General features: G+C 43.1%; 1 protein-coding gene across 1 annotated transcript; it reads right to left on the reverse strand.

The window, feature by feature from the left end:
* Window positions 1–1,474: 1,474 nt before the first annotated feature.
* LOC308086819 (uncharacterized protein) lies at window positions 1,475–14,048 on the reverse strand (the record flags this gene model as incomplete). The annotated part of the gene is made up of 8 exons (XM_080430464.1): window positions 13,744–14,048; window positions 10,312–11,148; window positions 9,577–9,645; window positions 8,802–9,065; window positions 7,526–8,426; window positions 6,443–6,570; window positions 2,623–3,462; window positions 1,475–1,640 (listed from the first exon to the last, which is right to left on the reverse strand). Exons 2-8 carry the CDS (start codon window positions 11,133–11,135, stop codon window positions 1,475–1,477), a joined length of 3,192 nt encoding a protein of 1,063 aa, XP_080286590.1. The 5' UTR covers window positions 11,136–11,148; window positions 13,744–14,048.
* Window positions 14,049–16,917: the final 2,869 nt, after the last annotated feature.

Consider the following 16,917-nt stretch of genomic DNA (forward strand, 5'->3'; position numbering starts at 1 on the left):
ATGTTTGGGACAAAAGTGCTCATTTATAAAATTCTTATTTAAAGACATTTGGGCTGAGCATCTATTATCTGATAAATTGTGATTATATGATAGCCCAATACCTGCACAATCGCTGGTCCTCAGCGAGATGATAATAATAAATCATATTATTAATTTGTTTGAATAATTCTGGCATATAGTGAAGAACAAACCAAATGAATTTTTGCAAGTTTTATTTTTTCATGCACAAGGAAACAAAATCAGTTCACCACAATCTCCTTTGTAACTAAATGTTTTAGAAATAAAGTCAGCTCTGCAAATATCTAAATAGAATTTAAGACATACTGTAGGAAATAATATTAATGAAAATAAATAATAATAAAGAGACCAGCTGCCAAAGTAGAGTGACCTTGTTAAAACCAAAAGCGGTGAATTTGAACATTTGCATTTTTAAATATATAATTCTGGCATATAGTGATGAACAAACAATAAAAGATTTTTTAAGTTACGAATTTTCATGCACAAGGAAACAATCAGTTCACCACAATCTCCATTGTAACAATCTTTTTTCCAAAATGAAGTCAGCTCAATAGAAAGGCTGGACAATGAACTGCAAATATATCGAAACCGACATTTAGAAACAATAACAACTTCATCTTAAATAATCGAGAAGCAAGGTTTATATATATATATATATATATATATATATATATATATATATATATATATAATTTTTGATATATTAATCAACACAAAAAAGTTCTAATAGAGCTTTTTATAATCGACTAAATCAATATCACGATTTCAAACTTTTGCCTCTATTACTATCAAACTGAAAATAGCCGGTCGCATTGTGAGCTTGTAGATCTGCTATTTTCACTATTTGTTTTTAAAATAGTGGTTCATTAATCGTAATCGAGGCAAAAGTTTGAAATAATCGTGATATTGATTTGAACATCGCCCAGCCCGAGCTCATAGTACAAAATCTGACCATTACAGTTACTCTTGTTTAACGGGGGAGGTCCCCTTTGACTTTACTTTTGGCAAAGAGTCCCCTCATAAAGGTTCCCAGACGTCATAAGGATCATTTGATTGTAACCACATCCACGAAGAAGCCCTCACACACGGGTCAAAGTCCTGATCAATCCAATGTTAGTGGGTCCCCACCCACTGCTCCAATCCCAGGAGGCTTCTAGTCTGTTCCCACAACAGCCTGAGGAGCTGGTGCATGGTGTACCCTTGGGGGAACCAAGAAGATGGAACAGAGGTTAACTTGAGATCGATCAGGACTTGGGCCTGTGTTGTGAGGGCTTCTTCATGAAGATGGTTACAATCAAATGATCCTAATGATGTTTGAGAACTATTATGAGGGAGTCTCTGCAAAAAGTAAAGTCAAAACTGACCTCCCCCTCTTTGAGGGGGGCTCTCTATCCCCAAAGTCTCTTGTAGTGATGCTGCAACACCCCCCCCCACCACCACAGTCACAAAAGACAGCTCACAGTAGGACTGATGGTTCTGGAGGTCGACCCCCTTCTTCTCCAACACCACACCACCATCTCTCCTGCAGCCCCAGATCCATGGACATAACAGGCCAGTGGATGACGCCGGTGGAGGTGGATGAAGCGCACTTATTTGGATACCGGGCGGTAGGATTTGGACACCTGGCATAGTGGCAAACAGATTTGGACACAGGGGGTCCAGATTTGGACACCGGGTGTGTGTCCTTGCACCACAAGGATGTTGTGGTGCAAGGTGTCGTGGCCTTGCTCCACCACAGTGTTGTGGGTGTCGTGGCCTTGCTCCACCACAGTGTTGTGGGTGTCGTGGCCTTGCTCCACCACAGTACTGTGGTGTTTCGGCAGCAGCCTTCTCCGTTTGTGTCCTTGTACTGCAGTGGTGTGTCCTTGTACTGCAGTGGCGTGTCCTTGTACTGCAGTGGCGTGTCCTTGTACTGCAGTGGTGTGTCCTTGTACTGCAGTGGCGTGTCCTTGTACTGCAGTGGCGTGTCCTTGTACTGCAGTGGTGTGTCCTTGTACTGCAGTGGCGTGTCCTTGCAGCACAGTGGTGTGTCCTTGTACTGCAGTGGCGTGTCCTTGTACTGCAGTGGTGTGTCCTTGTACTGCAGTGGTGTGTCCTTGTACTGCAGTGGTGTGTCCTTGTACTGCAGTGGCGTGTCCTTGTACTGCAGTGGTGTGTCCTTGTACTGCAGTGGTGTGTCCTTGTACTGCAGTGGTGTGTCCTTGTACTGCAGTGGCGTGTCCTTGTACTGCAGTGGCGTGTCCTTGTACTGCAGTGGCGTGTCCTTGTACTGCAGTGGCGTGTCCTTGCAGCACAGTGGTGTGTCCTTGCAGCACAGTGGTGTGTCCTTGTACTGCAGTGGTGTGTCCTTGTACTGCAGTGGCGTGTCCTTGTACTGCAGTGGTGTGTCCTTGTACTGCAGTGGTGTGTCCTTGTACTGCAGTGGCGTGTCCTTGTACTGCAGTGGTGTGTCCTTGTACTGCAGTGGCGTGTCCTTGTACTGCAGTGGTGTGTCCTTGTACTGCAGTGGTGTGTCCTTGTACTGCAGTGGCGTGTCCTTGTACTGCAGTGGCGTGTCCTTGCAGCACAGTGGTGTGTCCTTGTACTGCAGTGGTGTGTCCTTGCAGCACGGTGGTTTGTACCACGTCGTTGTGTTCTTGCACTGCACTGTTGTGGTTTGGCACCACAACAGCAGTGTGTCCTTGCAATTCAGTGCTGTGGTTTGGCACGGCGGCGGTGTGTCCTTGCGCTGCAGCGTTGTGGCTTTGCAGCAGCAGCTTTCTCTTCTGTGTGTGATGTACGACGTTGCACAACGCGCTGCGCTTGTAGATGCCACCGACAATCGTGTGGGCGTACTTGGGGTTGACCTGCCTGGGGTTGACCTGCCAGTAGCCTCCTTTCCCGCTCTCCTTGGAAACCTTCATGAAGCACCTGTTTTGCGACAAGGTGTGACGAATGGAGTTCTGCCAGCAGGACGGCTCTGCGTTTCTGTAATAAGGGAAATTGTCCGTCATCCACTTATAGATGCTGGCGAGAGTCATTTTGGACTGTTTGTCGGCCTGTATGGCCCTGTAGATGAGCGAGGGGAAGGAATAAGGAGGTCTGACGGAGGCATCGGGGCTCGACTCCAGCTGTAGAGGCGTGCTGGTGACAGCTGTGTTCCCAGCCAGCGGGTGTAGCGGCATTCTGGCGACAGTCGCGTCGACACAGCACCGTGTCGACACATCCGGCGGGCTGGATGGAGAGTCGGACGGGCAACTGGCGACTCCTTTCCACCTCCTCTCTGGGTCCACACCGGGAATGGAGAATTTGTTCAGCCAGTGGAGACTTGTCAGGCTGCCGTCTATGATGTGAACCTGGTCGGTTGTTGACTGGTGTTCTGGGTAACCGGCCAGCGACTTCTCCACTTGAAACACGGTGAGGCTGTCGTCCAAGTGAACCTCGTCAGTTGCCTCGTCCTTAGAGCTGTCACGATTACAAATTTAAGTTGACGATTAATTGTCACACAAATAATTGCGATTAACGATTTAATTGTGTGTTTGGCATTGAACATTGGAACATATGAATACAATTTTAATTTGAGTTCGGTTTTTAGGCTTCATAATCACAAATTGCACAGGGATGACAAACAAAGAAATTACTGACACATTTAATACAATTTTAGTCTTTTAAGAAAAAGTCAAAATAACAGAAATAGCTGATCTACAAGCTTGTAGATCTGTTATTTCTGCTGTGTGTGCGGGTGCGGGTGCGGGTGCGGGTGCGGGTGCGTGCGTGCGTGCGTGCGTGCGTGCGTGCGTGCGTGCGTGCGTGCGTGCGTGCGTGTGCGTGTGCGTGTGCGTGTGCGTGTGCGGGTGCGTGTGCGTGTGCGTGGGTGTGTGTGTGTGTGTGTGTGTGTGTGTGTGTGTGCGTGTGCGGGTGCGGGTGCGTGTGTGTGTGTGTGCAAACAGGTTGTGCCATGTGCCTGCTTGTACGTGCAACACACCGTCAGCACACCTATAGCCTCTGCTAGGAGAAAAAGGATTTGCACACTTTTCTTTACTTTTAGACTTGATGACAAACCAGCACATCTCTCTCTGAGTCACTGTATGGACAGCTTCAACTCTCCATGATAGATGTATAATACAAAATAAAAAACACTCATACATAGTTAAGTGGCCCGTTAAACACACATTGCACAACTTTTCGGTTTTGGCAACTGTATTTTTGCTAAATTTACAATCTTATGGTGTGGCACAAACTACATCACAATCCGTATTTTGTGAAAGTACAGTATTTGAGCGTCCAAAAATAAACCATGAAAATACAGTAGGCGATATAGTTTGAGTGAACACAAATACAACAGAAAAGGCAAGCGTACTCTAATTGACTTGTAGCTAGATACCATTGCCCATATTCACACAGCGTCAAAGTTGGGAAACCCCACCCCAATTGATTCAGTAGTGTGATGTAAGAGCAAAATGGCGAAAATATTCAGATGGTCAAATTGCCCACCAATAACTCCTTGCGACCTTTTTTTATGGGTGTCAGAGACCAGGTGAAGACAGATGACAAAGAGAAAGCCTAGCGAAGTGCACTGCAGGGTATTGTATTGTTTGTGCTTAATAAGACCGGGAACGCATCCGTGTCATTTTTATATTTCTTTAGCAGATATGTATGAGCTTGTAGATATGCTATTTCTTTTGGAAAAATTGTGTACAAATCTTTGAATATATATACATATGTTCATAACAGTTTTTTTTTTCATTGAAAAAAAGTAGGTTGCTATAATCAGTGGTTCTCAAACTTTCTCATGTCAAGGATCACCCAAAATGATTATGTATTTGGCCGCGGACCCCCACCCCCCCCGCCCCCATGTCCAGGAGCCCCCCCCCCCCCCCCCACACACATTTCCACGACTTTTCCAAAAATAGTAGATCGGCTATGAGCTTAAAATAAGTACAAGACAAGTACAAACCAACAACCTAATGTTTGGGACAAAAGTGCTCATTTATAAAATTCTTATTTAAAGACATTTGGGCTGAGCATCTATTATCTGATAAATTGTGATTATATGATAGCCCAATACCTGCACAATCGCTGGTCCTCAGCGAGATGATAATAATAAATCATATTATTAATTTGTTTGAATAATTCTGGCATATAGTGAAGAACAAACCAAATGAATTTTTGCAAGTTTTATTTTTTCATGCACAAGGAAACAAAATCAGTTCACCACAATCTCCTTTGTAACTAAATGTTTTAGAAATAAAGTCAGCTCTGCAAATATCTAAATAGAATTTAAGACATACTGTAGGAAATAATATTAATGAAAATAAATAATAATAAAGAGACCAGCTGCCAAAGTAGAGTGACCTTGTTAAAACCAAAAGCGGTGAATTTGAACATTTGCATTTTTAAATATATAATTCTGGCATATAGTGATGAACAAACAATAAAAGATTTTTTAAGTTACGAATTTTCATGCACAAGGAAACAATCAGTTCACCACAATCTCCATTGTAACAATCTTTTTTCCAAAATGAAGTCAGCTCAATAGAAAGGCTGGACAATGAACTGCAAATATATCGAAACCGACATTTAGAAACAATAACAACTTCATCTTAAATAATCGAGAAGCAAGGTTTATATATATATATATATATATATATATATATATATATATATATATATATAATTTTTGATATATTAATCAACACAAAAAAGTTCTAATAGAGCTTTTTATAATCGACTAAATCAATATCACGATTTCAAACTTTTGCCTCTATTACTATCAAACTGAAAATAGCCGGTCGCATTGTGAGCTTGTAGATCTGCTATTTTCACTATTTGTTTTTAAAATAGTGGTTCATTAATCGTAATCGAGGCAAAAGTTTGAAATAATCGTGATATTGATTTGAACATCGCCCAGCCCGAGCTCATAGTACAAAATCTGACCATTACAGTTACTCTTGTTTAACGGGGGAGGTCCCCTTTGACTTTACTTTTGGCAAAGAGTCCCCTCATAAAGGTTCCCAGACGTCATAAGGATCATTTGATTGTAACCACATCCACGAAGAAGCCCTCACACACGGGTCAAAGTCCTGATCAATCCAATGTTAGTGGGTCCCCACCCACTGCTCCAATCCCAGGAGGCTTCTAGTCTGTTCCCACAACAGCCTGAGGAGCTGGTGCATGGTGTACCCTTGGGGGAACCAAGAAGATGGAACAGAGGTTAACTTGAGATCGATCAGGACTTGGGCCTGTGTTGTGAGGGCTTCTTCATGAAGATGGTTACAATCAAATGATCCTAATGATGTTTGAGAACTATTATGAGGGAGTCTCTGCAAAAAGTAAAGTCAAAACTGACCTCCCCCTCTTTGAGGGGGGCTCTCTATCCCCAAAGTCTCTTGTAGTGATGCTGCAACACCCCCCCCCACCACCACAGTCACAAAAGACAGCTCACAGTAGGACTGATGGTTCTGGAGGTCGACCCCCTTCTTCTCCAACACCACACCACCATCTCTCCTGCAGCCCCAGATCCATGGACATAACAGGCCAGTGGATGACGCCGGTGGAGGTGGATGAAGCGCACTTATTTGGATACCGGGCGGTAGGATTTGGACACCTGGCATAGTGGCAAACAGATTTGGACACAGGGGGTCCAGATTTGGACACCGGGTGTGTGTCCTTGCACCACAAGGATGTTGTGGTGCAAGGTGTCGTGGCCTTGCTCCACCACAGTGTTGTGGGTGTCGTGGCCTTGCTCCACCACAGTGTTGTGGGTGTCGTGGCCTTGCTCCACCACAGTACTGTGGTGTTTCGGCAGCAGCCTTCTCCGTTTGTGTCCTTGTACTGCAGTGGTGTGTCCTTGTACTGCAGTGGCGTGTCCTTGTACTGCAGTGGCGTGTCCTTGTACTGCAGTGGTGTGTCCTTGTACTGCAGTGGCGTGTCCTTGTACTGCAGTGGCGTGTCCTTGTACTGCAGTGGTGTGTCCTTGTACTGCAGTGGCGTGTCCTTGCAGCACAGTGGTGTGTCCTTGTACTGCAGTGGCGTGTCCTTGTACTGCAGTGGTGTGTCCTTGTACTGCAGTGGTGTGTCCTTGTACTGCAGTGGTGTGTCCTTGTACTGCAGTGGCGTGTCCTTGTACTGCAGTGGTGTGTCCTTGTACTGCAGTGGTGTGTCCTTGTACTGCAGTGGTGTGTCCTTGTACTGCAGTGGCGTGTCCTTGTACTGCAGTGGCGTGTCCTTGTACTGCAGTGGCGTGTCCTTGTACTGCAGTGGCGTGTCCTTGCAGCACAGTGGTGTGTCCTTGCAGCACAGTGGTGTGTCCTTGTACTGCAGTGGTGTGTCCTTGTACTGCAGTGGCGTGTCCTTGTACTGCAGTGGTGTGTCCTTGTACTGCAGTGGTGTGTCCTTGTACTGCAGTGGCGTGTCCTTGTACTGCAGTGGTGTGTCCTTGTACTGCAGTGGCGTGTCCTTGTACTGCAGTGGTGTGTCCTTGTACTGCAGTGGTGTGTCCTTGTACTGCAGTGGCGTGTCCTTGTACTGCAGTGGCGTGTCCTTGCAGCACAGTGGTGTGTCCTTGTACTGCAGTGGTGTGTCCTTGCAGCACGGTGGTTTGTACCACGTCGTTGTGTTCTTGCACTGCACTGTTGTGGTTTGGCACCACAACAGCAGTGTGTCCTTGCAATTCAGTGCTGTGGTTTGGCACGGCGGCGGTGTGTCCTTGCGCTGCAGCGTTGTGGCTTTGCAGCAGCAGCTTTCTCTTCTGTGTGTGATGTACGACGTTGCACAACGCGCTGCGCTTGTAGATGCCACCGACAATCGTGTGGGCGTACTTGGGGTTGACCTGCCTGGGGTTGACCTGCCAGTAGCCTCCTTTCCCGCTCTCCTTGGAAACCTTCATGAAGCACCTGTTTTGCGACAAGGTGTGACGAATGGAGTTCTGCCAGCAGGACGGCTCTGCGTTTCTGTAATAAGGGAAATTGTCCGTCATCCACTTATAGATGCTGGCGAGAGTCATTTTGGACTGTTTGTCGGCCTGTATGGCCCTGTAGATGAGCGAGGGGAAGGAATAAGGAGGTCTGACGGAGGCATCGGGGCTCGACTCCAGCTGTAGAGGCGTGCTGGTGACAGCTGTGTTCCCAGCCAGCGGGTGTAGCGGCATTCTGGCGACAGTCGCGTCGACACAGCACCGTGTCGACACATCCGGCGGGCTGGATGGAGAGTCGGACGGGCAACTGGCGACTCCTTTCCACCTCCTCTCTGGGTCCACACCGGGAATGGAGAATTTGTTCAGCCAGTGGAGACTTGTCAGGCTGCCGTCTATGATGTGAACCTGGTCGGTTGTTGACTGGTGTTCTGGGTAACCGGCCAGCGACTTCTCCACTTGAAACACGGTGAGGCTGTCGTCCAAGTGAACCTCGTCAGTTGCCTCGTCCTTAGAGCTGTCACGATTACAAATTTAAGTTGACGATTAATTGTCACACAAATAATTGCGATTAACGATTTAATTGTGTGTTTGGCATTGAACATTGGAACATATGAATACAATTTTAATTTGAGTTCGGTTTTTAGGCTTCATAATCACAAATTGCACAGGGATGACAAACAAAGAAATTACTGACACATTTAATACAATTTTAGTCTTTTAAGAAAAAGTCAAAATAACAGAAATAGCTGATCTACAAGCTTGTAGATCTGTTATTTCTGCTACTTTTGGAAATTGTTTAAAAATGTATGAATATTTTTCAACATGGAAACGATTATGACGATTATGCAAAATAATTGCGATTATCATCATCAAATTGTGACAGGCTTACTCGTCCTCTGGGTAACCCGGCAGCAGTTTCTCCTCTTTAACGACGGTTACCGGCGCCGATTTCTCCTCTTTAACCGTGGTTGTCATGGTGAACGGCACGCTGACCTCTGGGTAACCCGGCAGCAGTTTCTCCTCTTTAACGATGGTTACCGGCAGCGATTTCGGCTCCTTAATCGTGCTCGTCATGACAGGCACGCTGACCTCTGGGTAACCGGGCAGAGGTTTCTCCTCTTTCACCGTGGTCGCCATCGTTTCCAGCAGCACTCTGGAATGAAATGATGCGAGAAAACATTAGTTAAGTGTAAATCACCGATCAAAGGTTTGGCTTGTAGCTAAAAGTACATCATTGGAGGCTGTCACGATTACAAATTTAAGTTGACGATTAATTGTCACTGACACACAAATAATTGCAATTAACGATTTAATTGTGTTTGCCATTGAACATTGGAACATGTGAATACAAAATTTGTGTTTGGTTTTTAGGCTTCATAATCACAAATTGCACAGGGCTGACAAACAACTTAAATATACAAAGTCATACTGTAACTGATACATTTAATCTAATTTTAGACTTTTAAAAAAAAGTTAAAATAACAGAAATAGCTGATCTACAAGCTTATATGTAGATCTGCTATTTCTGCTATTTTTGGAAAATGTTAAAAAATGTTTTAAAACATTTTTCAACATGGAAACGATTATGAAGATTATGCAAAATAATTGCGATTATCTCAATTAATTGCGACTAGGCGATTATGTAATAATTGTGACAGGCTTACTCGTCCTCTGGGTAACCCGGCAGTGGTTTCTCCTCTTTCACCGTGGTCGCCATCGTGTCCGGCAGCTCTCTGGAATGAAATGATGCGAGAAAACAATAGTTAGTGTAAATCACAGATCAAAGGTTTGGCTTGTAGCCAGTGTTGATTTTGACTTAGTTGATTTAGTTTTAGTCATAGTCTTTTGAATAAAATTCCATTTAGTTTTAGTCATATTCATACTCGACTAAATATCCTAGGATTATAGTTGACTAAATCTACAGTTGATTTAGTCGACTAAGATGTATTTTGGTGGTGCCTGCCTTGATGGCGTCGTAATGGCTGATTTTACACTTGGTTGCATGCTAAAAATAGCCGATCTACAAACTCGCAGCGCGACGCGTTGTGAGCTTGTAGATCTGCTATTTTCAGAGTGCAACACCCGAGCGCAACCAAACATAAGAAGACTTGTCTTTTAGTTCTACTGGAACTCTTCTAGTTCTGCTGGATCTCTTCTCCACTAGGTCCCTCACTAACATTTCAGTCTAGTTTTTATTTGTTGACAAAATTGTCAATATATTTAGTCATCATAGTTTAGTTTTGATTTAGTTTTCGTCAGTGAAAAAAGGTAGTCGACGAAACAACACTGCTTGTAGCTAAAAGTGCCTAATTGGCATCAGATGTGTCCTGTGAGAGATGATTATGATAGAGGTATAAATCCTGCAGCAGCACTCAGGTCTGTCTCTTACAGACACTTACTTGACTCTCTGTCTTTTAAGCAGCAGCTTTCTCCCCTTTTTCGTCTGTGCGTAATGCACGAAGTTGCCCAACGTCCTGCTCTTGTAGATGCCACCGACAAACATGTGGGCGTGCTCAGGGTTGATCTGCCAGTAGCCTCCTTTCCCGCCCTCGTCTTGCTCCTTGCAGACCTTCACGAAGCACCTGTTTACTGACAGGGTGTGACGAATGGAGCTCTGCCAGGTGTAATTCTTCAGGTTTCTGTAATAAGGGAAATTGTCCGTCATCCACTTATAGATGTTGGCGAGAGTCATTTTGGACTGTTTGTCGGCCTGTATGGCCCTGTAGATGAGAGAGTGGTAGGAATAAGGCGGTTTGACGGAGGCATCGGGGCTCGATTCCAGCTGTAGAGGCGTGCTGGTGACAACCGTGTTCCCAGCCAGCGGGTGTAGCGGCATTCTGGTGACAGCCGCGTCGACACAGCACCGTGTCGACACATCCGGCGGGCTGGATGGAGAGTTGGACGGGCAACTGGCGACTCCTTTCCACCTCCTCTCTGGGTCCACGCCGGGAATGGAGAATTTGTTCAGCCAGTGGAGACTTGTCAGGCTGTCGTCTATGATGTGAACCTGGTCGGTTGTTGCCCGGTGGTCTGGGTAACCGGCCAGCGACTTCTCCACTTGAAACACGGTGAGGCTGTCGTCCAAGTGAACCTCGTCAGTTGCCTCGTCCTCTGGGTAACCAGGCAGTGATTTCTCCTCCTTAATCGTGCTTGTCATGACAGGCACGCTGACCTCTTGGTAACCGGGCAGAGGTTTCTCCTCTTTCACCGTGGTCGCCATCATGTCCAGCAGCACTCTAGAATGAAATGATGTGAGAAAACACTAGTTAAGTGTAAATCACCGATCAAAGGTTTGGCTTGTGGCTAAAAGTACATCACTGGAGGGCTGTCACGATTACAAATTTAAGTTGACGATTAATTATCACACAAATAATTGCGATTAACGATTTAATTGTGTGTTTGGCATTGAACATTGGAACATATGGATACAATTTTAATTTGTGTTTGGTTTTTAGGCTTCATAATCACAACTTAAAATTACTTAGTCTGTTAGTTCTACTGGATCTCTTCTCCACTAGTCCCTTACTAACATTTTAGTCTAGTTTTTATTTGTTGACGAAATTGTCAATATATTTATTCCAACCAAGAGTGGCGTATTTGGAACCAGAAGAGGCAGAATTTGTAAACACTCTGCCAGGGAATATGTATTTCAGATACAGGAAGAGTGGGCACCTGAGAAGTGTGGGCACCTCAATGGGAAGTTGATTATTTTTCCAAAATGTGAAAAAGTGAAGAATAAAAGGAGATTCTCCTTTACTTGGTAACACTTGCTATGCATCTTGCTTGCATCCCATGTCTTATGCATTATGAATCTGCTTATAACACTGTATAATTAGAGTCATAAGAACTAAATCATATTGCTTCATATTGCTTTACATCATATTTCATAATTGCTGGACACTCGCAGGCATTTACTTTTACAAGGATCATAGTGTATTATAATTGCCATAGTTGTAATACATTATAATAATGTGATGTATTATAATCAGTGTTATAGTGTAATTATAATAAGTCACTGTAAGTGGTCATTGCCTCATTGGGAGATTTGAGTAAAGTAATTACATTCCTGAAGGTGTACCTTAGGTAGAAACATTTTGTGATGTTCTTATGTAAATGTTTGTTGTTTTCACTTTACGCACCCAATGACCATGTATACACATTAAAGCATTATAACAGTGATTATAACACATTAATGCATGACTACTATGAGAATAACTATGATCCTGGCCAAGAACAAATATATATGACCTAATGTGTTGATTGTATTAAGAGTACCTACCGTATGCGTACTTATAATTGTAATTAGACCCGTTATAAGCCGATTACTCTGCTTTTATACTCAACCTTATAAGTCATTACAGCATTATGAGTACTTACTTATGAGTTCTTAAGTAAGTAAGTATGTTTGTTTATAAAGCATTATAGACATGGGATGCATAGCAAGTGTTACCAAAGTATACTTTGAAAAATGGTCTGAAATAATGTATAATAAATAATATACTTTAAATTATTATTACATTGTCAAATCATGTATAGGCCTACTTGGTATACATGAAAATGCACGGTGCAAATTTAGGTCATTATCATACCTAAATTTACCCTTCAACTTATTGTTTATAGGCTACAGTATCATAATGACTGGCAATCCGTTTGCAGCAATATTGTTGAAATATTAGGCCTGCACGTTTACATCATGTGTATACTCTACCTTATTTCAGACCATTTGCCAATGCATATGTATTATTTTTACATTTAGAGGGAAAATAGCCAATTTAACATCGAGGTCCCCAGACTTCTCAGGTGCTGACACAGTCTTCCCCTACCAGCATTTTTTTGATATGGCTTATTTCCATTGAGGTCATGTTGTAAAAGAGTAGTTCCCATACCGGGAGTCGAACCCGGGCCGCCTGGGTGAAAACCAGGAATCCTAACCGCTAGACCATATGGGAGACAACAAATATTAAAAGGTGTGACGCCTACCTTCCTTCAAAACGGCCATAAAAGACTACCTGCCTACAATTTGTAACTGGTCCTCTTTAACACCATTGTATAATCGTAGTATGGTACCACTGTTCTAGCCTTAATTAGATCAAGACTATCGTAGATATATTTGATCGAGTCTGACTTTTACTTTCGTATCTACGAGAGTCTCCCACCCCCCCAGTTTGCCCTGAAATGTCACCAGTAAAGCCCGTATTTCTCCAAACATGTTCAAATGCAAAATACAAGGTGCTTACCCACTTGCCCCAAATGTTAACTAGGTGTCCGGCGTGTTTGTGCAATGTATTAGTCCATACTTTTCAATAAAGACGTGATTTAATCCCGCCTGTGGTCGATTCTGTCGGCAGTTCCCAATGAGCGGTAGTGACGGGGCGCATCCGGTGAAAGCCGGAATTACACTCCATGTAAACAGGAAGTAGACGAGGGGGGGAAATGGCGTTCGGCCACAGACGGGATTAAAGCATTTCTTAATTGAAAAATATGGACTAATACATTGCACAAACACTCCGGACACCTAGTTGACATTTGGGGCAAGTGGTTAAGCACCTTATATTTTGTATTTGTACATGTTTGGAGAAATACGGGCTTTACTGATGACATTCCAGGGCAATCTGAAGGGTGGTCGCTAACTCTCGTGTATATAAAAATGTCAAAATCGATAAAATGCATAGCGATAGTCTTGATCTAAGACTACCACTGTGCTATTTGCAAACAGTTAATAAAGTATTAAATCAATCAGTCTACCGGGGTTACGTGTATTTCCTCATCGACAGACGTTTTCGGTGTCTTAAACTGTAACAATAAAGAATGCAATTTCGCTACTCACTCACCAACGCAAAGGCGGTTTATTGGTGTTGTTGAATGAAAGCCTTTTCTCCTCCTGTAGATGGGAAGCCTCTCAAAACCACATCGTTTGTATTAAGATCCACTTATTTTGTTTAGAAAATAAAACCTGTCCAGTCAGTTTTTCCTTCAAGGAGAAACTTTAATTCACTCTACAACAAATACAACAACGCCGCCATGTTTGTTGATATTGTGTCTGAGGTGTATGTATGGGCTTTTATAAAGGACCAGAAGAAACCATGGAACTTTGTTTATGTCATCTTTTGAACGGAACGCCAGAACTAACGTCTCTGTTCTGTTTATTTATTTCACTCTGCATGGCTGTGTCCAGTGTGTCGCACCCTCAAATACGTCACCAATCTTCACCAGCAGAGCCCGCCTCCAAGCCCCCAGAACCACGGGGGATTATTAAAGCTACTGAAGCCTGGTGGCCAAATCTGGTAATTGCAGATCACCAGCATTTATAATTCTACTGCGCATGCTTCAACCGTCTGAAACGCTAGTGCGCCTGCTTTATTGGCTCCGATATTGGAGCCAATCCAGGAATTAGAGGTACTTTCGGGTGCTTTATGCGCTGGTGATCAACTTTAATAGAAATTAATAGGTGGGGGCGGGACAGTCCGCCCTCTAGATATATTATAACTCTATGGCATCAAACCCTGCCTCTATAAACAATGATATCCATAGACAATAACATCAGCAGTTATGGAAGAAGTACTCACATATTTTTACTAGTAAAAGTATCAATTCTGCAATGTAGAAATACTCTGTTACAAGTACAAGTCCCGCATTCAAAATGTACTTGAGCAAAAGTACAAAAGTATCGGCATCAAAATGTACTTTAAGACTTAAGTACCAAAAGTAAAAGTACTCATTGTGCAGAATGTCCAACTTCACAAGTTCAAAATGTATTAAAAACAATTGCTCGTAAATCTGCTATTTTCAAATGGCCGAAATACATATAAGGCTGAAGTGGTTTTGTAACTAGTAATTAAAGTTGTGTGTTCCTCTCATAGAATTGTACTGGAGTAAAAGTACAATATTTGCCTCTGAGATGTAGTGGAGTAGAAGCAAAAGTATTGAAAATTGTATATACTGTAGAAAGTTTAAAAAAAATAAAGTACATGTACTACTTAGTTACTTTACACCACTGAATATCAGGTTGCGATGAGTTAGTTCTCAAACTTGAGTTTGAGATAGTTGTAAAAGGTAACAAAAACAGTCACATACCTGACAGAATCGCCAGGCTGATTCGTTTATTTTTGGAACACAGTTCTTATATGACGCAATCTAAGATTTCTCTATGGGGATTTTCAATAGAAAAACACTTCCGTGACCCAGGGGGGTATAGCGGGAGTGACATCAGGACTTCGGTACTCTATTGTATGTAACTGTTATCTGTGTATTTTGTTTAATTTGACTGGACTGTTGGATTTGATTTTATAATGTTAATTTGTCTTTTTGTAATCATTTTAATAAAAATGGTAATGTTTTTTGTTTTACTTTAATTTGTATTTTCAGTTGTACGTCTGTATTGTATTTACTTTGTTCAGGATCCCAGGAAGACTAGAGGCTCATTCATGCGTCTCCAATGGGGATCCTTTAATAAACATAAACATGTGATTTAATGAACACGTTCCTGTGTTTCTCGGCTATTATAGCTGGGGCCAATGGGGATACACACAGTGGTGTGCACGGGGAAGCTGACCGCCTTCAAGCTGCGCGTGTCGCCGCACCAAGGTCGAGGTGACGACACATCGGTCAACGACGTCCAGTTCCGGTGCAACAAATTCACGTGGCCTCTGTACAGCAGTGGCATCGCGTGGGACGCATGGGGCGACTGGAGCGAGGCATGTCCCACCGGAGGGATCTGCGGCCTCCAGACCAGGGTGACCCCTAAGCAGGGGAACGGAGATGACACCGCGCTGAACGACGTCAGGATGTTCTGCTGTGATTAAAACCCATGAAAAACGGGAAAGCATCCGTGACACTATGTATTGTGTACTGTATGTCACTAGTATGTTGTCTTTTAACCACTGCACAAACGAAGTTCCGAATGGAAAAAAAAAAGCAATTTGAAGTTGAAGTGTCATTTTAGATTTGAGCTAAATGGCGGCCAAATACACATAATGTTGACACATTAAAAAGTTTGTGCACCAGTTTTTCAGAAAACTGTAAGAATTTGTAGAATCGGCCTCAGGTCTTAAACCACTAGATCAGGGCTGAGAGAGAGAAGAAGCAGGGACACCCACTACATACTTTGTGTTGCAGATTAAACTTTTTCATACATTTCATAGAATTGTTTGACAGAACTCTCATCAGTGTTGTGTCAATGAATGTTCTTTGCCTTATATGTTCAATTAATATGTTGGATTCATGCTAATGTGTATTTTCTGACATTAAACCACTTAGACCCTCAGTACTAAGTAATGTTGACCGTTCGCTCTGTACTTGGTCTGCTCTTTTTTTTCCCATCAACAAGCTCACAATCTTTCTGTAAAGTTCCTATCACACAAAGTAACTCTGAGGAACCCTTAGGGTCTTCGACCCCCTGTTGAAGACAAAATAAAGTTTATCTATAAAAAAGAATAAAGAAATAAAGTCACCCAAGTACTATAGTGTGGTAGCCTGGCTCCAGCCCCTGAATCGCTAGCCACGGCCATTAAAAAAAATATGTTCAGGTGATAGTGAAACGAAATGAAAATTGTGAGTGTCTGACAGGCAATGAGTATAAATGACTGTGACTACAGTACCTCCTCTTTCTTTGTTTTACCTTTATTTAACCAGTAAGAGCGCATTGAGACAGAGTCTCTTTTACAAATGTGAACTGGCCAAGAGGCAGATTAAAAATGACACAGCCATGCTGAACGACCAGTACAAATACAATACAAAAGACAATGAGACATCCCAAAGTATAAGAAAATAAAAGCAACCATGGGTCTGCCCATACGTATGTCACCTACTATGTACTGTGGTTATTTTTTTGTAATTGTTTAATGTATTGTCTTATGTTTTTAATCCTTGATTCCAAGTCAAATGTCTCCTATGGTAGACAATAAAGAGAACCTTGAACTTTGAACCTTCAGAAGATCATCAGAGAGCTTCATGCAGACTGTCTTCACTCGAAAGATGTGAAGACAAAAATGTGCATCTTCTTCTTG

Source organism: Gymnoscopelus braueri, assembly GCF_963280865.1.
Source record: "Gymnoscopelus braueri genome assembly, chromosome: 6".
NCBI classification, from domain to species: Eukaryota; Metazoa; Chordata; class Actinopteri; order Myctophiformes; family Myctophidae; genus Gymnoscopelus; species Gymnoscopelus braueri.